At 46.1% G+C, this 26,139-nt stretch overlaps 2 protein-coding genes across 3 annotated transcripts; one reads left to right on the forward strand and one right to left on the reverse strand.

The window, feature by feature from the left end:
• Nucleotides 1-984: 984 nt before the first annotated feature.
• On the forward strand, nt 985-6,926 carry LOC127344376 (nucleobase-ascorbate transporter 12). The gene is made up of 10 exons (XM_051370638.2): nt 985-1,532; nt 1,614-1,711; nt 1,806-1,976; nt 2,124-2,224; nt 2,944-3,079; nt 3,176-3,226; nt 3,336-3,623; nt 3,941-4,175; nt 4,300-4,586; nt 6,389-6,926. Exons 1-10 carry the CDS (start codon nt 1,082-1,084, stop codon nt 6,608-6,610), a joined length of 2,040 nt encoding a protein of 679 aa, XP_051226598.1. The 5' UTR covers nt 985-1,081; the 3' UTR covers nt 6,611-6,926.
• A 621-nt stretch (nt 6,927-7,547) lies between these two features.
• LOC127344377 (uncharacterized) lies at nt 7,548-10,252 on the reverse strand. Of its 2 annotated transcripts, none has more exons than XM_051370640.2 (4): nt 9,794-10,252; nt 9,247-9,692; nt 8,877-9,156; nt 7,548-8,737 (listed from the first exon to the last, which is right to left on the reverse strand). In XM_051370640.2, the coding sequence occupies exons 1-4, from the start codon at nt 9,911-9,913 to the stop codon at nt 7,700-7,702; spliced, it is 1,884 nt and encodes a 627-aa protein (XP_051226600.1). In that variant the 5' UTR covers nt 9,914-10,252; the 3' UTR covers nt 7,548-7,699. The 2 variants fall into 2 exon arrangements, with proteins under 2 accessions (XP_051226600.1, XP_051226599.1); XM_051370639.2 differs by having other exon boundaries at nt 8,877-9,159; nt 9,794-10,251.
• Nucleotides 10,253-26,139: the final 15,887 nt, after the last annotated feature.

Raw genomic sequence — 26,139 nt, forward strand, 5'->3', positions numbered from 1 at the left:
CATGCATTGTATCATTTATTATGTTGTAGACTCATCTTGCTTTGAGGTGTGTGATGTTATGGTAACATAGCTAGTTACCACCTCACTCTCTTTCTTCATTTATTAGCATGCCATGTCAGCAAAATGTCTTGAGATGTGTGATGTTACTAGTTATGTTACTTCCACTATAAGGCTGGTCATAGTGGGGAGTAACTTAGACTAGTAATATATGTCATGTTACTAGTCTAAGTTACTACCTTCATAGTGGATAGTAACTTATATGTAGTGTCATGCATTCTATCATTTATTATGTTGTAGACTCATCTTGCATTGGGGTGTGTGATGTTATGGTAACATAGCTAGTTACCACCTCAGTCTCTTTCTTCATTTATTAGCATGCCATGTCACCAAAATACCTTGAGATGTGTGATGTTACTAGCTATGTTACTCCCACTATGAGCAGTCTAAGCAGTCTTGGTGTGTAAATTTAGTCATTTTGATCCGTATCTAGCCATTCTAAAATATCTAAAAAGGCTGTGCTAACTTATTGCGAGTAGTAGAACATAGTTTTATTTGACGAACCTCGCCAGCGAACTGGTTCGTTTTATACAATCAGTTTTTTCATATAAGAAGCCAAGAAGGCTCATAGCGGAAATGTTTACATTACACGGTCTCGGTCAACAAGAACACATTAGATTCGCAGCGCAATTATTCCGTGGAACAATACGTCAAAAAAGCTAGAGTACTGCACCGTACAACGGCATATCTTGCACAACCTCACACAAAGTACACAACTATTGGCAATCTCAGTCTGCTGAGCGTGCCAGTGACAAACGGAAGAAGCGACGTCCGAGTAGGACGATCCCGATCCACCGAAAACCTCACCGTCACCGCGCGTGTCCCCAATTGTTTTTCAAACGCGCGCCACACGCAGAGCGCCATTAACGCCCACTGACGCCGCGGGCCCCGCAACGCCCGCCGCAAAATCTCCGCCTCCGCCTCCGCACGCGCGGCTCTCTCAGTACGCCTCCACCTCACTGCCTTCGCACTCTCGCAGCCCTTCCTCCCCCCAAACCGCCGGCGGCGAGGCCCCGCCTGCGCCATGGCCTCCTCCTCCGGCGCGCTGCCGCCGTCCCGCCGCGCGCGCCCGGGCCCCTGGCCCCCGGCGCCGCCGCCGCAGCCGCAGCCGCAGCCCCTCTCCTGGGCCAAGCGCACCGGCTTCCAGGCCCGCGTCTCCGGCGAGTCCGCCTCCGCCCCCAGCTCCGCCCACGCCCCGCTCCCCCGCCCCGCCGATCTGGAGTCCGGCCCGCCGGCCCGGCCCACCTCCGCCGCGCCGCCACCTCCCGCCGCCAATGCCAAGCCCCAGCCCCCACCACATCACCGCCAGCCGCAACCCCCACCAGCGCCCCCCGCGAGGGCGCGCAGGAGGGATTCGGACGGAGGGCGGCCGAACGGGCAGCCGCTTCCGCAGCTGCAGGAGGAGGGGGAGGAAGAGGGTGCGCCGCAGCGGGCGGCGCACGTCAAGTACGAGCTTCGTGACACTCCCGGAATACGTAAGCACCCCAAAAATGATGTAAACTGAAACTCCCACTTTCCGACGACTGTCATATAGAGGTTTTTGAGCTGTGTTGCAGTTCCGGTAGCCGTGTTTGGGTTCCAGCACTACATCTCCATGCTCGGGTCGATCATCCTCGTCCCGCTGGTGATGGTTCCTGCCATGGGTGGCTCTGCCGTGAGTCCATATAACTGAAATGTTACTAGTCCCTACACTACAGCTTGTGTGTTACTCTTACTTATTACGGGTTATCTGCATTCATATATCGTAGGATGACACGGCAGCGGTGGTGTCGACGGTGCTGCTAGTCTCGGGGATAACCACATTGCTGCACACATTGTTCGGAACGAGGCTGCCGCTCGTGCAGGGGCCATCCTTCGTGTACCTCGCCCCTGCGCTCGCCATTATCAACTCCCCTGAATTCTTCGGCCTCAATGACAACGTAAGCATTTTCTCTTTTCATCATTTGTGTTATGGTGACGCTGCCTGGATAGCATGCCACAGGCACATGTTGCAGTGGGGAGCTTGTGATATTTCATTTAGTGCACCTCTTGGCTGGATTAACATAATCTGTTCCATCGCATCGCAGAACTTTAAGCACATAATGAAGCACCTACAGGGAGCTATCATAATTGGAGGTTCATTCCAAGTGCTGTTGGGATATACAGGCCTCATGTCGATATTGCTAAGGTTTGTGTCCCTTGCTGCTCATAAGACACAAACCGTTTTCTTCTATAGCTTTCTGCCGCCACTAGGCAGGTCAATATGCTAATAGTAGGATTTTGACATGCACACCTGGTTGGCCTTGGCAGTGAATGAGTAGAGATTTGAAGTTAAATGATGCATGCTCGTATGTAGAAAAATCTGCTCTTTGAATTCCCTTTTTACTTCCAAATTTTTATAGTAGTACTTTGTAGAGACAGAACTTTCACGTAGATATACGGTGTAAGCAATCCTCATGAAAATTGGATAAGATCAACATTGGTTAACAACATAGTGGTCACTTCCCACTTTTGAGTATCATAGTTATGAATTTGTCTCTATGTGTTAACTGTTGTTTACAACTGTTTTAGTGTGAGTATAGGGCTGCATTTACTTATCAGCTTATGCTTTTAGGTGAACTGGCTGTTTCATACAAGTATGCAACTAAATATAGTATCAGATCCATTATGCCATAACTTCAAGATCTATCTTGCAAAAATTGAAGTGGAAAGTATAAAATGTAACCCAGCAGTCCGTGTCTTAGGCCTGAGGGAGCCTAGATATATCTAGATAGCATGACATCTGTTTGTATGATTATTTTGTAGACCAATGAGATGGACTTGTGTGGCATTGTGAGTTTGTGACCATCGTCCGTCAACCAAGCTAACCTTATATTTCTGTTGTATATTTCAATCTATTTATTTCAGGTTGATAAATCCAGTCGTTGTCTCACCAACGGTTGCAGCTGTTGGCCTCTCCTTTTTCAGTTATGGGTTCACTAAAGTAGGGTCATGTATAGAGATGGGTGTCTTGCAATTTTTGATGGTCATTATCTTTGCACTAGTGAGTACACAGTAAAACCCTTGTTAATTGCAACGGAATATAGTGTGCATTGTAAATAGTTTGATGCTGACTATTTGTGTATTTCCCTTGGTGCAGTACCTCCGAAAAATAAAGTTATTTGGGTACAGGGTGTTTCTAATTTATGCGGTAAGATTTAGCTAATAATATTGGTAGTATTGTCTTAATTTATGCTGCATGGCAGTTATTGTGACTCCATGATGAGCTAAATTTTGAACTATTGATGCTGCCCCCTTAGGTTCCTCTTGGTCTTGGGATCACATGGGCTATTGCTTTCATTCTGACAGCAAGTGGAGTTTATAGCTTCAAAGGTTGTGATGCGAATATTCCTGCTTCAAACAATGTCTCAGCCTTTTGCCGGACGCATGTATTGAGGATGAAATCGTGCCGTGTAGACACTTCACATGCCTTAAGAGCTTCTCCGTGGTTCAGATTTCCGTATCCGTTACAATGGGGTACTCCAGTTTTTAATTGGAAAATGGGCCTTGTGATGTGTCTTGTATCAGTAATCGCATCAGTTGATTCTGTAAGTTTAGCATTGCTTTTAACCTCGAGTCCTTGATCGTATATGGTTTACTTTATTCTGTATTTTTTTCATAAATAATCTTGCAATGTATTACATTCTTTTCTGTACATAAAAACTTATTGGAATATACACCGTAAAAAGTGTAGATCCCTTAGTAACCGTCAACTTGACATAAGCTGCCTTCTCAGACACATATCTTGCTAGGTTACCTGAAATTAGTCCACTCTGTAAACAATATTACTGATACTGCCATTAATTGTCCATCATGATCCATATTCTTCCATCTCCTAATAATTCTTCTGTGCATTTGACATAAGGTTGGTTCCTACCATGCATCATCTTTGTTTGTGGCCACAAGACCACCAACAGCTGGAATTGTTAGCAGGGGTATAGGCGTTGAAGGTGTCTCTACAGTTTTGGCTGGCCTGTGGGGAACAGGAGTTGGGTCAGCAACAATAACAGAGAATGTACATACGATTGCTGTGACTAAAATGGGTAGCCGCAAGGCAGTTGGATTTGGTGCTATTGTTCTTATAGTTCTCTCTATTGTTGGTAAGCAATCACTTGCATTTTTCTCAATGTAAAAAGTTCTCACTCAATGTTGGAAGAGCAAACATCACTTGGTTTATAGCATGAATTGTTGTTTCTTACGATTGTTCTTGTATCTCATTTGCAGGCAAAGTTGGTGCTTTCATTGCATCTATTCCTGATGTTATGGTTGCTGCTCTCCTTTGTTTCATGTGGGCCATGCTCTGTGCTCTTGGCTTGTCCAATCTTCGTTATGGTGCCACAGGAAGCTCCAGGAATTGTATTGTTGTGGGGCTAGCATTGTTTTTGTCCTTGTCAATTCCATCATACTTCCAACAGTATGGATTACATCCTAATGCAAACTCATCCGTTCCAACATACTTTCAGCCATACAATGTCGCATCGCATGGACCTATACACACTGGATTTGGCGGGGTATGTACTGAACTTCCCATCTTCTGCAGAATTTCGTTTCACTGTCTGCTGTTAGGCATATTTGCACTATAGTCGACAATTCTGTGGTTATATTCTGGTGAATAGAAAAATATGCAAATTATAGTGTCTGACTAGTAGACAGACATATAGGGCTAAGTTTGGTTGGAGTCCTTGGCTCCGTGCCTGCGCTGCTGGGCAAATATGGAGCCTGACCTGGGCCTGAAAAAATCAAAATAACTGCCTGGCCAGGCTAGCCTGAGATCGACGCGTTTGGTTTGTGTCCACAGCCTGGCCAGCTAAATCTGCATTGTCAGCCCATAAATAATGATTGAACCATGACTTCATTGGACAGCACACATGAGACCGTGTCATTAGCCTCCCAGGCTTGAGCCAGGCGACCGTTTCGTTACGCCTGGGCCAGGCTAACTATGTGCCTACGCTGCAGCCAGGCTAATGACTCTGCCAGATGCTCTACAGGCCAGGCTACTGCTTCATTGTTGAGGATGCCAACCAACTAACCTACAGGCAGGTCTCAGGGAGACTCTAGGCCAGGCAGCTCTTTGTGAGGCCTCCAACCAAACAAGCCCTTTCATCAGGAGTAGTTTTAGAAAGAAAAAAGAACTGCTATGCAATTGGGGACATAAGGATTATGCAAATAAAAAGATATAGCAAGGAAAATATAAATAATTGGAAATTAGCCAGAAACAGAAAAATACAAAATTGCACACATAATTTTGTCGTTTGCCGTTTTTGCATATTACACGATTACAGCTCCATTTTGACTTCTCAATTCTCATATGACACAAGCTCATGTATATCATTTTCTTTTGACAATTTGCCACTTAAAGATATAATTCAACTGAAAATTAGTCCGGTCTGTTAGTTTGAACTTTGAAGGTTACTTCAATGTTCGTAGTGTAGATGTTCACTACACTGGACCTTAGAGTAATAGCTAGAACCCTTCATTCCGCAAAAAATACAGTGGCTCACTAGTAGAAAAAGAGATATTTAGTTTCGATCAAGAGTAGTTTTGGAATAAAACTAGTATACAATTGGAGACATAAGGATACTGCAAAAGAAAAGGTATAGCAAGGAAAGTATAAGTAAGGGGAAAGTAACCAGAAACAGAAAAACACGAAATTGTGCCTCTGCTTTGACATCTCATTTGACATAACATGTACAACATTTTCTTTGGCAATTTGCTACTGATAGACACACTCCAACTGAAAATTAATCTGAAAGTAACCAGAAACAGAAAAACACAAAATTGTGCCTCCGCTTTGACTTCTCATTTGACACAACATGTACAGCATTTTCTTTGGCAATTTGGTACTGATAGACACGCTCCAACTGAAAATTAATCTGGTCGGTTAGTTTTAACTTCGAAGTGCACTTTAATATTTGTAGTGTAAATGGTTACTACTGTGGGCCGTAGAGTGACATTCATAGAACTGTGGTTTGTGACCAGTCAGTGGCCATTTCTTTTACAAATTTAATGCTTGGTTTGAGCGCCAAAATGCTATTTGGGTGGTGGTTCTGTGTACTTTCTTCCAGCAAAGAACAGAGTGGCCATGAATCATATTTATAGATATGATGACATGATATATTCGATCATGTTTGCATTTCATTTGCATGCAATCTTTTGTTTAGTATGCAGTACGTAAATTAATCTGCGGTTCCCATTTTCTGTTCGAAAACTGAAAAAACCCATTCACGAAAGTCAAAAGAAATATAGCACTATCCATCAATATGTTTTACCTTATAAGTTATTAATTGGGATTCTTTATTTCATTGCATCTCAGGTAAACTATGTCCTCAACACTTTACTGTCACTCAACATGGTCATTGCATTCCTGGTTGCTGTCATACTTGACAATACTGTCCCTGGCAGCCACCATGAGAGGGGGTTGTATGTGTGGTCAGAAGCAGAGGAAGCCACGAGAGAGTCATCTTTTATGGAAGACTATGAACTTCCGTTTAAGATAGGGCGAGCATTCAAGTGGGCAAAGTGTATGGGCCTATAGCACATCTGCGGCCCAGACGTGCTTGCGAGAGAATTGGTTTGTCATGTTTCATGACAGAGCTCGAGGTACTGAGTGTATATATTCCGAATTGCTCTTTAGGTTAGTTATATATGGTCCTGATGCTTAGATGCATCGACAAATTTTCCAATCATTATATAGACTACTATGTATTATAACTGTTAGATTTTGCTCTTCTGGTATTTAGTAGCTTTAGGCATATGATATGTATAGGCGTTAAGTGGTCTGAACTAAACCGAGACCCTGTATGCTTTCTTGTTAGGCTTAGATTACAGGAGTCTGAGGTCTTACTCTTGCATATCTCCGCACGTCCTTTTGTGTTGAATTTGCATCGTAGGTATTAGTGTTGCTGGCATTTCTGTCAGCTACCTTTTTTCATCTCAGTAATGTATGTATTCCCCTTGTGTGGCCGTGGGCTTGGGTCTGTTTTGCCGAGGCTTCAGATGCTCGGCTGCTTCAGCTCTCCCTTTGGAACTCTAGAGTTGTCGACGCCATTGGTATGCAAGGAGTTCTCCAGAAGTGCCAGCAACATGCTTACAACAGCTTGAACGCAGCAGCACGTTCAACGAGTCACCATGATTACGGTTGGCGTTGGAGGCAACGCACGTGACATACACTAGGATGACTCACGGAACAAAAGATGTGTAGTGAGATTGCTGCAGAAGCAAGGTCACACTTAGCTATCATCATGAGTGTCGCGCATGCCCTTACAAACAGCGTGGATCGGCCAGGGGCCCCGAAATGGGGCAAGGCACCCCAGACGAGTGCTTAGCTGCAGACACTACTGTCAAGACCACAACACTCAAACACTGTCTGTTTTCAGTCACCTGCAGGCTGCACAGGGTCGCACGCACTAAGCGCATGAAATCGGTCGAAAAGTGATGCAACTTTTCTTGTCTTGGGCGAGGTAACAAGGATATAAAACAAACAGAGGCATCTTATCTTCACTACCGATGATGCTGCCTGGTTGTGCTTGACAACGCTGCAGAGCATGCACAACAACATTGTTATCGGACCACAGAAAAAAGTCGACCAACAACACTAGCTACAGTAGACATCAACAAACACACGCTACAGCATCCACTTATTAGTGATGGTGTAATCGCAGGCGCGCTGCATGAACAGATCAGCATCTCCAAGAGATCTTCCCCTCCTCAAATCTTTGGGAAGTTCTGGAATTCCAGAAAGAAGAGAAGCGGCCCCTATAGTGAAACCTGAGCTTGGTAGAACGCTGCACCTACCAGAAGCATGGGGATCATAGAACCGCTTTGCCGAAACCCCTGCATCACCATCATCTCTGTAGGCGTGGTGTCTCAATCCGAGCTCAAAATCACAGCCATTACTTCTTGGCATCATCTCGTCCTCCTCCAGGAACGAGTCCGTCGGCAACCGGAACAGGCCCGGACTGCAGACAGGGATCTTCACGTCGACGTCGTCCTCTCTCTCGTCGTCTCCGGGGGCCGGGAGGGCCAGGATCTCCTGGCGAGGCGTGCTCGGACTGCTCCGTTTCTCCGTGAGGGAAGAACTGTCGGCGCCATCGACAAGACTTCCATGGTCATGGTCATTGCAGCTATGGTAATCCTCCGGCGCCGGGAGAGCCAGCATTTCCTGACGAGACGGACTCGAGTCGCTGCCGTCGTCGTGGTAGAGGTCCTCTTCCGCGCGGTACTCGTCACCCGGCGCCGGCAGCGCCAGCGTCACCTGGCTGGGCGGGAGCGGCCTGCCCAGCTTCTGCTGCAGGGAGATCCTGGCGCGCTGCAGAGCCTGAAGAACGCTCTCCACATCTATCTCCTTGGTGCTGCTTGACTGTTGGCATTGCGCTGTGTCGAGCTGGTCGTCGGCGTGGTCGTGGAAGCGCGACGAGCTCCAGTCGGAGACCTTGCTGGCGAGGGTGTCGCTCGAGGGGCTCGACTTGTGCCCGGAAGTGGCAGAGTTCGTGTTGTTGTGGCTTGGGCAGCCGTCTGAATTTACGTCTGAAATGGCAGCATTCTGCACGCGGCCGCGGCCGTGCTCCTCGCCGGCTTCACGTCGCTGCCCGGCGTGTCCTTCTGACGCGTTTCCGGCAATGGAGAGTGTTTTGCCACTTGATTTTTCCTGCACAACGTCGCCCTGAAATACGGAGAACAGAATTCCGGATCAAATCGATAGTACTGTCGGCAATAGCCGTCTTGTCGAATCTGAGATTCTCGGCAAGAAAAGATCCAGGTCTCGTCATTCATGGTACTAGTTGATCGGTAGTACTACGTACCTTGGATGAACTCCTGTTGTCGTTGAATTTCTTCTCCCAGTCCGTCTGAGCTTTCTCCTCGGCCTCGTACTGCCCGATGAGCTCGGCCTGCTTCTCCAGCACCCTTTGCATCTCCCCGCCCTTCTCGTACCTGATCACGTACTGACCACCACCATCCGCTGAACTCCGCTCGTCTACACCCACCTCACCGTCCAACTCGGCGCGGCCATCGCCGGTGTACGCCGCCGATCCATCTCGCTGTCCCTTCCGACTCCCCGTGAGCACCGCGTCGGAAGTCCCACTACTGGACAGAACAGAAAAGAATTGCAGAATGTCAGAAGAGTTGAATGGGTCACGATCGAACACCAATATTTTAGTAGCGAGGCAGGACCTGAGCTCCTTGCGCTTGTTCTTCCGGCAGGACTGCCCCATCCGGTACTTGGGCGAGGGGTCCTCGGCGGCGAGGAGGTAGGCGTAGCTCCGCCGGTGCCGCTGCCTGAGCTGCCTGGCCTTCCGCGGGCTCACGCTGCGCCCTTTCCACGAAAGCCCGCCTGCAACCCTCCGGGACGTCGCGTCGTCATCTGCTTCGCTCTTTGCCGCCGCCGGCTCCTGGCCCTGCTCCTCCTCGGCGTTGGAGCGGGCCGCGTCGCCGCCGGTGGTCTCGGCGTCGCGTGGGCGTGCTTCCTCGCTGGTGCCGTCGTCGTTGTCGGAGCCCGCGTCCGAGAGGCCGCCGCAGAAACCTTTTGATTCCAGAATGGCTAGCACCTCGGCGGCCTCCCGCTCCGCTTGCCGCCTCTGCTCCGTCACCGCCCGGACCTGCTCCTCCAGCTCCGCGACCTAAACCAAATTAACGCGCGAATCAACAACACTGCCGCTTGCAACAATGCGCATGCGCATGGCGGCCTGGCGGCCGGAGTGTGTGTGTGTTGGGCACGTACCCTGGCGGCGAGCTGGTCGGCGCGCTCCTTGGAGGCGCGGGAGACGGAGCGCTCGGAGAGCAGCCGCGCCCGGAGGAAGTCGATGGTCATGGGCGCCGCCGCCGCCGTAGAGTCCGCCATCTCCGCGCTTCGTCCACACTCTTTCTCAAAACCTCGGCATGCTAACGCTGCGCTTCTCCTTCCAGTCGCGATGGCGCCGTCGCCTGCGCACGCACGCAGCGGCGGCGAGCGAGCGCACAGGCACCGAGCTAAGCTGCGCGTACGTAGTGAAGTGGAGTAGTGGACTTCCGCATTCCCGGGGCGCGGGGCTACAATACTATGAGCAATGCTACACGTACGGACTACTTTTACAAAATTAACTTACGGACTCACAACAGCAGGCTAGAAATCAGAGCGTGATCCGATTTTTCAGCAAGGGCAGTGACACACAGCCAATCAACCCGTGACAAGTGTGTCCGTAAAGTTTCCGTAGCTTGATCAGTCCGTAAGTTTAGTAGTCACGTCACCCGACTTGGTTTTCTCGTGCTCGTCCAAACTAATTTAGTTTTCTGCGAAGCACCACGCACGTCCTGCTCGATCGGCTCGTCCCCACGCGCGCACCGACAGACAGAGCGTAGCGGTCGTTGCACGAGGACCATGAGCATGAGATCCATGAGCTGACGGCGAGCCCCAGCACCAGCAGCGCAACGGTATATAGCTAGCTGTTCCATCCATCTTCCAGTGTCAAATATGGCGATGCCTCACCTATCGATCATCAACCTCGGTCCTCCTTTGGGTATCTTCGAGCGCGTTTGATGTGCGCCCTTGCTCATCAACCCAGCAATTTTCGGTCCGTCTCGTTGCCTGGGCTGAATGACGTTGTACGAATCAGTTCTCAAAGCACCCTCGTGTCAGGCTCTGGAGGAACGCCCGATTCAACAGTTTTCAGCGGTGCAGGCAAATCTCAAACACGGCTGATGCAAAAGTGAATCTTCTGCACGCGCACGCGCTTAGATGAGGGATGGAGATGGCGGGAGCTGCGGTGCGCATCGGCGAAAAGCGAAAAGAGGGGCGGGAAGGATTCCGTCACCTCCTGTCGCGCCCCATGGCCTATTTCTACCCCACCTTCACTCTCTCCCAAATTTCGAGCTCCTATTCCGATCGGCAAACAGGTAAAAGGCGCACGCATCTCCAGTCGGTGACGGTGGCAGCGGCGGCGGCAGCGACTGCATCTGGGCGGCTTCATCTACTTCCTGGTGCAGCACATCTTCCCCTCCGGCGATTACTGTAAGGAATCCCTTATCCCGGTACCGCGGTTATGTTTAGATCTAGGTTAGGAGTTGTCAGATCTTGCCTAGGGTATGCTTTTGTATCAGAGGTTAGTCCGGATTGTGCTGAGCTATCATGATCTTGCTAGGGTTTGACATCTCCGGTTGCTTGTTTATCCTAAATGTGTTGACCTACCATGATCTTGCTAGGGTTTGTGTTGTTGACAGTTGCAATGAACTACTTGTCTGATTTATGATGATGTTGGTATGGTTTGTGTTGTCCACTTTAGGCATGTCTTTGTTCCCAAGTAGATTCACGTTATATGTACTACGATGTATGTAGGACTACTTTTGTGATGACTTTAGCTAGGCACTTGTCTGCGTTGGGGACTCTCAGATCCCGTCGCAAGTTCCCGATTCACAACCCATCTATGACTCCAAGGTGGCGGTCACCCCTCTGCTGGCCGTTAATGGGCATGTGACTGACCTGGTGGCTCAAGTAGCGGCATAGGTCGCGGCTAGGTTGGCCGCTGATGGCGTGTAACTCACACGTTCGTTGGGAACCCCAAGAGGAAGGTATGATGCGCACAGCAGCAAGTTTTCCCTCAGAAAGAAACCAAGGTTTATCGAACCAGGAGGAGCCAAGAAGCACGTTGAAGGTTGATGGTGGCGGGATGTAGTGCGGCGCAACACCAGGGATTCCGGCGCCAACGTGGAACCTGCACAACACAACCAAAGTACTTTGCCCCAACGAAACAGTGAGGTTGTCAATCTCACCGGCTTGCTGTAACAAAGGATTAACCGTATTGTGTGGAAGATGATTGTTTGCAGAAAACAGTAGAACAATATTGCAGTAGATTGTATTTCAGTATAGAGAATTGGACCGGGGTCCACAGTTCACTAGAGGTGTCTCTCCCATAAGATAAACAGCATGTTGGGTGAACAAATTACAGTTGGGCAATTGACAAATAAAGAGGGCATGACCATGCACACACATATCATGATGAGTATAGTGAGATTTAATTGGGCATTACGACAAAGTACATAGACCGCCATCCAGCATGCATCTATGCCTAAAAAGTCCACCTTCAGGTTATCATCCGAACCCCCTCCAGTATTAAGTTGCAAAGCAACAGACAATTGCATTAAGTATGGTGCGTAATGTAATCAACAACTACATCCTTAGACATAGCATCAATGTTTTATCCCTAGTGGCAACGACAACACAACCTTAGAACTTTCTCACATCGTCCCGGTGTCAATGCAGGCATGAACCCACTATCGAGCATAAATACTCCCTCTTGGAGTTACAAGCATCTACTTGGCCAGAGCATCTACTAGTAACGGAGAGCATGCAAGATCATAAACAACACATAGATATAACTTTGATAATCAACATAACAAGTATTCTCTATTCATCGGATCCCAACAAACGCAACATATAGAATTACAGATAGATGATCTTGATCATGTTAGGCAGCTCACAAGATCCGACAATGAAGCACAATGGGGAGAAGACAACCATCTAGCTACTGCTATGGACCCATAGTCCAGGGGTAGACTACTCACACATCACTCCGGAGGCGACCATGGCGGCGTAGAGTCCTCCGGGAGATGATTCCCCTCTCCGGCAGGGTGCCGAAGGCGATCTCCTGGATCCCCCGAGATGGGATCGGCGGCGGCGGTGTCTCCGGAAGGTTTTCCGTATCGTGGCTCTCGCATCGGGGGTTTCGCGACGGAGGCTTTAAGTAGGCGGAAGGGCAGGTCCGGAGGCGGCACGAGGGCCCCACACCACCGGGCCGCGCGGCTACGGGGGGGGGCGCCGCCCTAGGGTGTGGCCCCCTCGTGGCCCCTCTTCGTCTCCTCTTCGGACTTCTGGAATCTTCGTGGCAAAATAGGACCCTGGGCGTTGATTTCGTCCAATTCCGAGAATATTTCGTTACTAGGATTTCTGAAACCAAAAACAGCAGAAAACAGCAGAAAACAGCAACTGGCACTTCGGCATCTTGTTAATAGGTTAGTTCCAGAAAATGCACGAATATGACATAAGGTGTGCATAAAACATGTAGATAACATCAATAATGTGGCATGGAACATAAGAAATTATCGATACGTTGGAGACGTATCAGCATCCCCAAGCTTAGTTCTGCTCGTCCCGAGCAGGTAAAATGATAACACAGATAATTTCTGGAGTGACATGCCATCATAACCTTGATCATACTATTTGTAAAGCATATGTAGTGAATGCAGCGATCAAAACAATGTATATGACATGAGTAAACAAGTGAATCATATAGCAAAGACTTTTCATGAATAGCACTTCAAGACAAGCATCAATAAGTCTTGCATAAGAGTTAACTCATAAAGCAATAATTCAAAGTAAAGGCATTGAAGCAACACAAAGGAAGATTAAGTTTCAGCGGTTGCTTTCAACTTGTAACATGTATATCTCATGGATAATTGTCAACATAGAGTAATATAATAAGTGCAATAAGTAAATATGTAAGAATCAATACACAGTTCACACAAGTGTTTGCTTCTTGAGGTGGAGAGAAATAGGTGAACTGACTCAACATTGAAAGTAAAAGAATGGTCCTCCATAGAGGAAAAGCATCGATTGCTATATTTGTGCTAGAGCTTTGATTTTGAAAACATGAAACAATTTTGTCAACGCTAGTAATAAAGCATATGTATCATGTAAATTATATCTTACCAGTTGCAAGCCTCATGCATAGTGTACTAATAGTGCCCGCACCTTGTCCTAATTAGCTTGGACTACCGGATCATCACAATGCACATGTTTTAACCAAGTGTCACAAAGGGGTACCTCTATGCCGCCTGTACAAAGGTCTAAGGAGAAAGCTCGCATTGGATTTCTCGCTATTGATTATTCTCAACTTAGACATCCATACCGGGACAACATAGACAACAGATAATGGACTCCTCTTTTATGCATAAGCATGTAACAACAATTAATAATTTTCTCATATGAGATTGAGGATATTTGTCCAAAACTGAAACTTCCACCATGGATCATGGCTTTAGTTAGCGGCCCAATGTTCTTCTCTAACAATATGCATGCTTAATCATAAGGTGGTAGATCTCTCTTACTTCAGACAAGACGAACATGCATAGCAACTCACATGAAATTCAACAAAGAATAGTTGATGGCGTCCCCAGTGAACATGGTTATCGCACAACAAGCAACTTAATAAGAGATAAAGTGCATAATTACATAGTCAATACCACAATAGTTTTTAAGCTATTTGTCCCATGAGCTATATATTGCAAAGGTGAATGATGGAATTTTAAAGGTAGCACTCAAGCAATTTACTTTGGAATGGCGGAGAAATACCATGTAGTAGGTAGGTATGGTGGACACAAATGGCATAGTGGTTGGCTCAAGTATTTTGGATGCATGAGAAGTATTCCCTCTCGATACAAGGTTTAGGCTAGCAAGGCTTATTTGAAACAAACACAAGGATGAACCGGTGCAGCAAAACTCACATAAAAGATATATTGAAAACATTATAAGACTCTACACCGTCTTCCTTGTTGTTCAAACTCAATACTAGAAATTATCTAGACCTTAGAGAGACCAAATATGCAAACCAAATTTTAGCATGCTCTATGTATTTCTTCATTAGTGGGTGCAAAGCATATGATGCAAGAGCTTAAACATGAGCACAACAATTGCCAAGTATCACATTACCCAAGACATTAATAGCAATTACTACATGTATCATTTTCCAATTCCAACCATATAACAATTTAACGAAGGAGAAACTTCGCCATGAATACTATGAGTAGAAACTAAGGACATACTTGTCCATATGCTACAGCGGAGCGTGTCTCTCTCCCATAAAGTGAATGCTAGGATCCATTTTATTCAAACAAAACAAAAAACAAAAACAAACCGACGCTCCAAGCAAAGCACATAAGATGTGATGGAATAAAAATATAGTTTCAGGGGAGGAACCTGATAATGTTGTCGATGAAGAAGGGGATGCCTTGGGCATCCCCAAGCTTAGACGCTTGAGTCTTCTTAATATATGCAGGGGTGAACCACCGGGGCATCCCCAAGCTTAGAGCTTTCACTCTCCTTGATCATGTTGCATCATACTCCTCTCTTGATCCTTGAAAACTTCCTCCACACCAAACTTAGAACAACTCATTAGAGGGTTAGCGACAATAAAAATTAACATATTCAGAGGTGACACAATCATTCTTAACACTTCTGGACATTGCATAAAGCTACTGGACATTAATGGATCAAAGAAATTCATCCAACATAGCAAAAGAGGCAATGCGAAACAAAAGGCAGAATCTGTCAAAACAGAACAGTTCGTATTGACGAATTTTATCGAGGCACCAGACTTGCTCAAATGAAAATGCTCAAATTGAATGAAAGTTGCGTACGTATCTGAGGATCACTCACGTAAATTGGCATAATTTTCTGAGTTACCTACAGGGAAAACAGCCCAGATTCGTGACAGCAAAGAAATCTGTTTCTGCGCAGTAATCCAAATCTAGTATGAACTTTTCTATCAACGACTTTACTTGGCACAATAAAACACTAAACTAAGATAAGGAGAGGTTGCTACAGTAGTAAACAACTTCCAAGACACAAAATAAAAACAAAGTACTGTAGGTAAAAACATGGGTTGTCTCCCACAAGCGCTTTTCTTTAACGCCTTTCAGCTAGGCGCAGAAAGTGTGTATCAAGTATTATCGAGAGATGGTGTGTCAACCTTACCTTGGGCTTTACCGTTACCTTTCTTATTGTTTTTCTTTCCCTTTGATTTAGGAAATATATGATTTCCCCCGGTATAGAGGTGAATTTCAGGGTGCCTTCTCCCACATCAATGACTGCTCCCAATAGTTTCAGCGGGGATCTTCCGAGTGTGATTTTTCCTGTCCCTACACATTCAATAACAAGATAATCAATGGATATTGTTCTTCCAAGAATGGTTGTATGCACACCTGCAGCTATTCCCTTAGAAATTATAACAGAGTTATCAATGAGAGTTATTTCTTCTCCTCCTTCCTCAACTCCCCAAAGTTTCAAAGATTTATAAATGCTCTCAGGCATAAGGCAAAATTCAGACATAATATCACAGTTGGCATGAAGAGTTCGATCACCGATAACAATTTTAACAGTAGGATCCCACAATGAAAGTTTAGAGTTCACTAAAACTTGTTCAAGACGATTACGAACATGGCAATAGTTATCATCCAAGCGAGATGTACTTATCTCGAGATTGTTTAATCTACTATAAATGCTAGTGAGGGCTGAATCAAAGTTATTAGCTGAATCATGTGATGCAACCAACTTCTTTATGGCATTAAAAGCTTGATCCCCATTGCAATGAAGGAAATCTCCTCCCACTAAAGTATCTAAAGCATATCTATAGCGAACCATAAGACCAAAATAAAAATTACTAAGGAGCAAACTTAGAGTCATTTGAGGTTCAGTTTTACGATAAGAAGTAAAAATTCTAGACCAAGCATCCTTAAAACTCTCCTCATCCCCTTGTTTAAAAGTGAAGACTAATTCTTCAGGCGAAGAAGTAACAGGTTCAGAGCTAGACATGGTAACAAATGTAACTAATTTTTTTGTATTTTTAATATAGAGTGCAAGACAGTAATTAAAGCAAACTAGATAAAGTAAATGCAAGTAACTAAATTTTTTTTTTGTGTTTTTGATATAGCAAACAAGATAGCAAATAAAGTAAAACTAGCAACTAATTTTTTTGTATTTTGATTTAGTGCAGCAAACAAAGTAGTAAATAAAACTAAGCAAGACAAAAACAAAGTAAAGGGATTGAGAAGTGGAGACTCCCCTTGCAGCGTGTCTTGATCTCCCCGGCAACGGCGCCAGAAAAAGAGCTTGATGGCGTGTAACTCACACGTTCGTTGGGAACCCCAAGAGGAAGGTATGATGCGCACAGCAGCAAGTTTTCCCTCAGAAAGAAACCAAGGTTTATCGAACCAGGAGGAGCCAAGAAGCACGTTGAAGGTTGATGGCGGCGGGATGTAGTGCGGCGCAACACCAGGGATTCCGGCGCCAACGTGGAACCTGCACAACACAACCAAAGTACTTTGCCCCAACAAAACAGTGAGGTTGTCAATCTCACCGGCTTGCTGTAACAAAGGATTAACCGTATTGTGTGGAAGACGATTGTTTGCAGAAAACAGTAGAACAATATTGCAGTAGATTGTATTTCAGTATAGAGAATTGGACCGGGGTCCACAGTTCACTGGAGGTGTCTCTCCCATAAGATAAACAGCATGTTGGGTGAACAAATTACAGTTGGGCAATTGACAAATAAAAAGGGCATGACCATGCACATACATATCATGATGAGTATAGTGAGATTTAATTGGGCATTACGACAAAGTACATAGACCGCCATCCAGCATGCATCTATGCCTAAAAAGTCCACCTTCAGGTTATCATCCGAACCCCCTCCAGTATTAAGTTGCAAAGCAACAGACAATTGCATTAAGTATGGTGCGTAATGTAATCAACAACTACATCCTTAGACATAGCATCAATGTTTTATCCCTAGTGGCAACAGCACAACACAACCTTAGAACTTTCTCACATCGTCCCGGTGTCAATGCAGGCATGAACCCACTATCGAGCATAAATACTCCCTCTTGGAGTTACAAGCATCTACTTGGCCAGAGCATCTACTAGTAACGGAGAGCATGCAAGATCATAAACAACACATAGATATAACTTTGATAATCAACATAACAAGTATTCTCTATTCATCGGATCCCAACAAACGCAACATATAGAATTACAGATAGATGATCTTAATCATGTTAGGCAGCTCACAAGATCCGACAATGAAGCACAATGGGGAGAAGACAACCATCTAGCTACTGCTATGGACCCATAGTCCAGGGGTAGACTACTCACACATCACTCCGGAGGCGACCATGGCGGCGTAGAGTCCTCCGGGAGATGATTCCCCTCTCCGGCAGGGAGCCAGAGGCGATCTCCTGGATCCCCCGAGATGGGATCGGCGGCGGCAGCGTCTCTGGAAGGTTTTCCGTATCGTGGCTCTCGGTACTGGGGGTTTCGCAACGGAGGCTTTAAGTAGGCGGAAGGGCAGGTCAGGAGGCGGCACGAGGGCCCCACACCACAGGGCCGCGCGACCAAGGGGGGGGGCCGCGCCGCCCTAGGGTGTGGCCCCCTCGTGGCCCCTCTTCGTCTCCTCTTCGGACTTCTGGAAGCTTCGTGGCAAAATAGGACCCTGGGCGTTGATTTCGTCCAATTCCGAGAATATTTCGTTACTAGGATTTCTGAAACCAAAAACAGCAGAAACAAAGAATCGGCACTTCGGCATCTTGTTAATAGGTTAGTTCCAGAAAATGCACGAATATGACATAAAGTGTGCATAAAACATGTAGATAACATCAATAATGTGGCATGGAACATAAGAAATTATCGATACGTTGGAGACGTATCAGCCGCCACAAAGAAGAACAAGAATTACAGGGAAGCGGACATGGCCTTGAAGGCCTCACAGAAAGGGACTGGCACCATGAAATGGCTTCCATTCATGTCCAACTTTGTCTTGGAGAATATGTGCAGCTTGATCAAGACCGGAGTGAGAACTGACAAAGGCGAAGGGCCTGTTTGAATACTGTTGTGTCTCTGCATGCTCCACTCGGGTGTACAACCACCTGAGGAAGTGGAGGCAGAGGTGGCTCACCATTACCAGGCTCCGCGATCTAAGCGGGCTCAGTGGTGCGAGGATACCAAATGCATCATCCTTGAGGGTGATCACTACTGCGGGCACGTCGTGGTGAGCACGCTCAGTCCACCTCACTAACTCTTTTGATCAACGACGAGCAGAACTAACATCATTGTCCCTTTGTATCGTAGGATCACCCAAAGGACGCGGAGTTCCTGAATGTGCCCATTGCCAACTACGACGAGATGCATACCATCTTCTCTTTCGGTCTCGCCACCGGCAAGTACGCCATGGGATCCAGTGGCCCCTGGGCTCGGATGCAGCAAATCCTTCACCTGAGGATGCTGAAACCCAGGAGTCCAACACGATCAACCTCGATGGGCCACCTTAGAAGGCTACCGATGCGCCTAAGAAGGTGACCACCGACAAGAGGAAGAGAGGCGCCTTCGCCAACGACGAGCTTGTGGCCTTCACCAACATGACTGTTGCTGTGAAAGACGTCGCACAGGCCATCCGGGACAACAAGCCCACGACCATGCACCCTGACATGTACAATGCGGTCATGGACATGCTTGGCTTCACCGAGGATGATCTCATGGCGGCGCTGAGCCACCTCGTCGACCACAAGGCCCAGGGTTGCAGCTTTGTGGGCATGATCGAGCCACACCATGTCCTCCGGCTAAGGAACTACCTTGCTAAGTACCACTGCAAGGTGCAGTGGTGCCCTTGAGGGTGTGGTTTAGGGGATGCATGCATGGAGGTGATGAACTTGATGATGATGATGCCAATGATGTATATTTTGGCAGTAGCTAGGGTTGAAAGACATTTGATGGCCCCCTTTTGTAACTATGATGAGGTGGTATATACTAACCCCTAGGTGATGGTGAACTTGTGGTGTTAGGATGACACACACTTTTGTTGTGGTGGTAGGATGATACCATAGTAGTGTAGGATAAACTTGTGATCCACTTTTGGAATGATCATGCATGCATCTGTTAGTTTATCATTTACTGTCAACACTTGTGTGGTTCTATTGCTCTGTTATGAATTGGTTCATGGTTGTGATTGATTACATGTTCTTCTTATGCCGTGCTAGTGGTATGTGGTGTTCCGCGGACGGGTTCGAGGAATCTACAGCTCATGGAGGGTATGTCAAGACCAGGTCAGTGGCTACTCCAACAACAACTATCGAGGGTATGAAACATTGGAGGAAGCAGAGCAAGAGTACCTCACTTTCCTGGAAGAGGAGTTCTTGGAAGATCAGGTCATTGATGAGGCAGTGCCATTAGCACAACTACCACCGGAGGAAGTGCATGCTCTACAACGAGCACCACCGGAGGTACATCCGAGTCGGGTCAAAGATTACATCATCGCCTTCCTCATCGTGGTCATCGTGAGGATCTTGTTCTTCTGAATGGTGTTTGATCGTATGTAACATGCTATGGCATGGTAATCTCACCCTATTTGAATTGTGGTAAGGATATGAAACTGTGATTTGAGCAACCAAACAGCTGATTCATGTTTTCCTGCGTGCAAGTTGGGCTGGAAACAGGCAACCTCAAACAATGGGGCATGCCTTCCCTCTCCGACGCAGAAAAGGCCGCCCAAGCTACCAAACGACCCGCGTTTCGTGGCCCATGGCCCGTTCGCGATGCGCAGGGAGGTCCGTCTCGTTGGCGCAGTGAGCCAGGAAATCTATGCAGGCAACCAAAGGCGCCCTTGGTGGCTGTGAGGTAATTTATTTTAACAAAGAATGACATATATATTTATAGTAGCAACTAGTACATGTTAACACATATTAGTTGTATTTAGCGATTACAAAATAAAGCTAAAAAAACTAGCAAATCTTTGAATTTTTAAAGTTCTTTTTTCTTCCACGACACAATCTTGTATTTTTTCTAAGGCACCTGAGCATAGAAATCAAACCAAAGACATGTAGACACCAACAAATGTTTCCAAATAATTTTATAATCCACAATGTCAAGGCTACATGTATACGCGAAACCATTAAAGTAATCAAAAAAACATCGTCATGAGCACGAACACCAATATTTTAGGGAACAATAACCGAATTGTCTTGCCAACGTCGTTGGGGATTTGGGGAGACGATTATACGAACCACCATTGTCGAAGACTTAGCATCCGGGGGAAAAGTTGCGAGGACCATCCTGCTCTTGACAACCTTGATAGAAAATCCAAAACCGTTCTGGTGAAGCAAGATCTGAAAGACCGTACCTATGAAACTTCTTTCAACACCATCATTGACGTCGGGAAGGACATCTCCGCGTTGAATGAAGGAACGGAGATCATTTGTTGTAGAAGATGTGATCTCCATCGACGCGGATGTGAAAACAAAGACGGCTACCAAAACCCTAACTTAGTCTTTTGAAAAAACCTCGTTTCATTGAAAACTTAGCTCATAAGCGCGTATATTTCTGATCAAGAGCATCTCTAGTCACGTCCCCAAACCGTTCCCCAAAGGGCACCGGATCGAGAGTTTGGGGGACGAGTTTTGTCCGTGCCGCAGTTGGAGGACGTCGCTCCCCAACCGCGTCCGCGAAACGCCGTCCCCAATCAGAAATTTAAATAGTTTGCATTCAAAAGAGATCGTTCCCGCCAAAGTCGTCACGATCAGAGTAGTGACGATCAAAGTACTGTGCGCACGATCATATTACCGACCAGTGGTGCAAGCTAAATTAGAAGAAGGGGTTGGGAAACACCGACGCATCCTGAGTCGACGTAGGCCCGTCGATCACGATGAACTCGTCGTGATCTACCCGGTGTGCATACTCCGGCGCCGACACCGAGGCAGAGGCCGACGCAGGTGTACCAGCAGATGCTGTCATAGACGCGTCTGCTGGCTTTGGGGTTGGGGTTGCTGCCGCCGCAGCTGCCGCTGCCTAGGCCGCCGCCTCGGCCGCCATTTTGGCATCGATGTCGTCGAGGATCTGGACTTTGAAGAAGTTGTGCGCCGCCCGCGTCTGGTGAGACATTCCTTCCGTCGACGCTCTCAGCAGGGACATGTCATCCTTGCGTTTCTTGAGCTCCATCTTCTCTTCTTGCCTCTTGAGCAGCGTCGTCCACCTTTCGACAGCCTTTTTGTCGTGGGAGAGCAAGGTCAAGGAGACCTCGACGAGGCATTGCGTGATCGACGCTTGCATCTTGTCGGACGCCGCAACATCGGCCAAGGTGGCCTTGGCATCCTTGTTGCCGATAGAACACCTTGCCGATGTTGCCAGCGGCGCATCCAGATCAATGGCGTCTTTCCCCTTCGACAAGGAGAGGCGCGTCAACTGCCATTTGTGGTTCTTCTTGAGCTTGCTATAGCAATGCATCAGCGTGAACGATTTGTTCCCTTCCGAGAACTTCCGGTACATATCCATGGCCTTGTCGACTAACCAAAGGAAACACAATCATTTCGTCGAACAAAATGTAGGCGCTACAGATTATCTAAGAAAAACTTGTACCATTTGGCTGACGTCGATGCCGCTGTCGCCTCTGGTTTTGATCTCGTGATCGAACCCATGGAACATGTTCACCAACGCCTGGATGATGGCCCATCGCATTGACATTGCCTTTTGGCTCCTCTTCATTGTCACTTTGTTGTAATCGTCGTTGATCAGCTTGCGCTCATCGAACTCGGCCTTGATTCTCGCCCAATACTTTCCGTACTTTTGGTTGGCGCCGATGATGGAGTCATGGCTCATTGTCGACCACAACTCGTAGAGACATTGATCCTCCAGAGGCGTCCACTTGGGGCCTGATACGTCTCCGACGTATCAATAATTTCTTATGTTCCATGCCACATTATTGATGATATCTACATGTTTTATGCACACTTTATGTCATATTCGTGCATTTTCTGGAACTAACCTATTAACAAGATGCCGAAGTGCCGATTCTTTGTTTCTGCTGTTTTTGGTTTCAGAAATCCTAGTAAGGAAATATTCTCGGAATTGGACGAAATCAACGCCCAGGGTCCTATTTTGCCACGAAGCTTCCAGAAGTCCGAAGAGTCAACGAAGTGGGGCCACGAGGCAGCCAGACTACAGGGCGGCGCGGCCTAGGTCTTGGCCGCGCGGCCCTGTCATCTGGGCCCCTCGTGACGCCCCTTGACCTGCCCTTCCGCCTACAAATAGCCTTCGTCGCGAAACCCCCAGTATCGAGAGCCACGATACGGAAAACCTTCCAGAGACGCCGCCGCCGCCAATCCCATCTCGGGGGATTCAGGAGATCGCCTCCGGCTCCCTGCCGGAGAGGGGAATCATCTCCCGGAGGACTCTACGCCGCCATGGTCGCCTCCGGAGTGATGAGTGAGTAGTCTACCCCTGGACTATGGGTCCATAGCAGTAGCTAGATGGTTGTCTTCTCCTCATTGTGCTTAATTGTCGGGTCTTGTGAGCTGCCGAACATGATCAAGATCATCTATCTGTAATTCTATATGTTGTGTTTGTTGGGATCCGATGAATAGAGAATACTTGTTATGTTGATTATCAATTTATATCTATGTGTTGTTTATGATCTTGCATGCTCTCCGTTACTAGTAGATGCTCTGGCCAAGTAGATGCTTGTAACTCCAAGAGGGAGTATTTATGCTCGATAGTGGGTTCATGTCTCCGTGAATCTGGGGGAGTGACAGAAACCTCTAAGATTATGGATGTGCTGTTGCCACTAGGGATAAAACATTGGTGCTATGTTCGAGGATGTAGTTACTGATTACATTACGCGCAATACTTAATGCAATTGTCTGTTGTTAGCAACTTAATACTGGAGGGGGTTCGGATGATAACCTGAAGGTGGACTTTTTAGGCATAGATGCATGCTGGATAGCGGTCTATGTACTTTGTCGTAATGCCCAATTAAATCTCACAATACTCATCATAATATGTATGTGCATGGTCATGCCCTCTCTATTTGTCAATTGCCCAACTGTAATTTGTTCACCCAACATGCTGTTTATCTTATGGGAGAGACACCTCTAGTGAACTGTGGACCCCGGTCCAATTCTCTATACTGAAATACAATCTCGCAATACTTGTTCTCTCGTTTTCTGCAAACAATCATCATCCACACTATACATCTAATCCTTTGTTACAGCAAGCCGGTGAGATTGACAACCTCGCTGTTTCGTTGGGGCAAAGTACTTGGTTTGTGTTGTGCAGGTTCCACGTTGGCGCCGGAATCCCTGGTGTTGCGCCGCACTACATCTCGCCGCCATCAACCTTCAACGTGCTTCTTGGCTCCTACTGGTTCGATAAACCTTGGTTTCATACTGAGGGAAAACTTGCCGCTGTACGCATCACACCTTCCTCTTGGGGTTCCCAACGGACGCGTGCTGTACGCGTAGCAAGCACTTTTTCTGGCGCCGTTGCCGGGGAGATCAAGACACGCTGCAAGGGGAGTCTCCACATTCCAATCTCTTTACTTTGTTTTTGTCTTGCTTAGTTTTATTTACTACTTTGTTTGCTGCACTAAATCAAAATACAAAAAAATTAGTTGCTAGTTTTACTTTATTTGCTGTCTTGTTTGCTATATCAAAAACACAAAAAAAATTAGTTACTTGCAGTTACTTTACTTATTTCATTATGTTTCCTTTTAATTTTACCATAAAAAACATGCCGGTAGGGCGCGGGTCTATAATTGGGAGAAATAATATAGAAGAATTTTTCAATCATGTTAGTATCGTTGATGATTTTGAAGATAGACACTTGGTAGATCTTGCTCCTACTTATGAAATTGCTGCTGCTGCTTTAGTTCGCATGTTGGAAACTAAATTTGTTAATCTCAATCCTATAATCCAACACATGTTTCTTACACTCGGTGATATGGAAGAAGGGGAAAAGAAAGATTTTGTTTTAGAAACCCTTCTTAGAGAATTTGGTGGTCTAGCAAGAGAGGCTAGAAAGGTCTTTACTAAATATAATATGCTTGGTTCTCACACCAATTTTGTTAGTCTCCTTGAAAAAATGGATATGGATAGAATAAAGTACACTAATAATATTAATGATGGTGGGGAGATCAAAGCACCAATACCATGTAAGCTCCTAGCGATGAATGATGCACTAGAAAATAACTATGCTTGGTTTGTTCCGGAAAATTTATTTGATGAGAGTAGCAAGCCTAAGACTAATGAAAAGGGAGACGCTAAAACTTATGTATCCAATATACTATGCTTGGCTGAGAAAACTCCACACCTCGCTGTAGATGCACCATCCTTCGATAATACTTGATACACACTTTCTGTGCCTAGCTGAAAGGCGTTAAAGAAAAGCGCTTATGGGAGACAACCCATGTTTTTACTACAGTACTTTGTTTTTATTTTGTGTCTTGAAAGTTGTTTACTACTGTAGCAACCTTTCCTTACCTTAGTTTAGTGTTTTGTTGTGCCAAGTAAAGTCGTTGATAGTAAAGTTCATACTAGATTTGGATTACTGCGCAGAAACAGATTTCTTTGCTGTCACGAATCTGGGCAAAATTCTCTGTAGGTAACTCATAAAATTATGTCAATTTACGTGAGTGATCCTCATATATGTACGCAACTTTCATTCAATTTGAGCATTTTCATTTGAGCAAGTCTGGTGCCTCAATAAAATTTGTCAATACGAACTGTTCTGTTTTGACAGATTCTGCCTTTTATTTCGCATTGCCCGTTTTGTTATGTTCGATGGATATTTCGATTCCATTGACTTTCAGTAGCTTTGTGCAATGTCCAGAAGTGTTAAGAATGATTATGTCACCTCTGAACATGTATATTTTGATTATGCACTAACCCTCTAATGAGTTGTTCTAAGTTTGGTGTGGAGGAAGTTTTCAAGGATCAAGAGAGGGAGATGATACAACATGATCAAGGAGAGTGAAAGCTCTAAGCTTGGGGATGCCCCGGTGGTTCACCCCTGCATATATCAAGAAGACTCAAGCGTCTAAGCTTGGGGATGCCCAAGGCATCCCCTTCTTCATCGACAATATTATCAGGTTCCTCCCCTGAAACTATATTTTTATTCCATCACATCTTATGTGCTTTTCTTGGAGCGTCAGTTTATTTTTGTTTTTATTTTGTTTGAATAAAATGGATCCTAGCATTCTTTGTGTGGGAGAGACACACGCTCCGCTGTTGCATATGGACAAATATGTCCTTAGGCTTTACTCATAGTATTCATGGCGAAGTTTCTTCTTCGTTAAATTGTTATATGGTTGGAACTGGAAAATGATACATGTAGTAATTGCTAAAATGTCTTGGATAATGTGATACTTGGCAATTGTTGTGCTCATGTTTAAGCTCTTGCATCATATACTTTGCACCCATTAATGAAGAAATACATAGAGCATGCTAAAATTTGGTTTGCATATTTGGTCTCTCTAAAGTCTAGATAATTTCTAGTATTGAGTT

Source organism: Lolium perenne, chromosome 3 (genome assembly GCF_019359855.2).
Source record: "Lolium perenne isolate Kyuss_39 chromosome 3, Kyuss_2.0, whole genome shotgun sequence".
Classification (NCBI taxonomy): domain Eukaryota; kingdom Viridiplantae; phylum Streptophyta; class Magnoliopsida; order Poales; family Poaceae; genus Lolium; species Lolium perenne.

Excerpts from the sequence above, each read along its gene's own strand:
- LOC127344376 (XM_051370638.2), top strand. The coding sequence starts at position 1,082 with ATGGCCTCCTCCTCCGGCGCGCTGCCGCCGTCCCGCCGCGCGCGCCCG. Across the intron at positions 1,977-2,123 it reads TCTTCGGCCTCAATGACAAC|AACTTTAAGCACATAATGAA; the intron begins GTAAGCATTTTC and ends ATCGCATCGCAG. Across the intron at positions 2,225-2,943 it reads CTCATGTCGATATTGCTAAG|GTTGATAAATCCAGTCGTTG; the intron begins GTTTGTGTCCCT and ends TATTTATTTCAG.
- LOC127344377 (XM_051370639.2), bottom strand. The coding sequence starts at position 9,913 with ATGGCGGACTCTACGGCGGCGGCGGCGCCCATGACCATCGACTTCCTC. Across the intron at positions 9,160-9,246 it reads AACAAGCGCAAGGAGCTCAG|TAGTGGGACTTCCGACGCGG; the intron begins GTCCTGCCTCGC and ends TGTTCTGTCCAG. Across the intron at positions 8,738-8,876 it reads ACAACAGGAGTTCATCCAAG|GGCGACGTTGTGCAGGAAAA; the intron begins GTACGTAGTACT and ends TCCGTATTTCAG.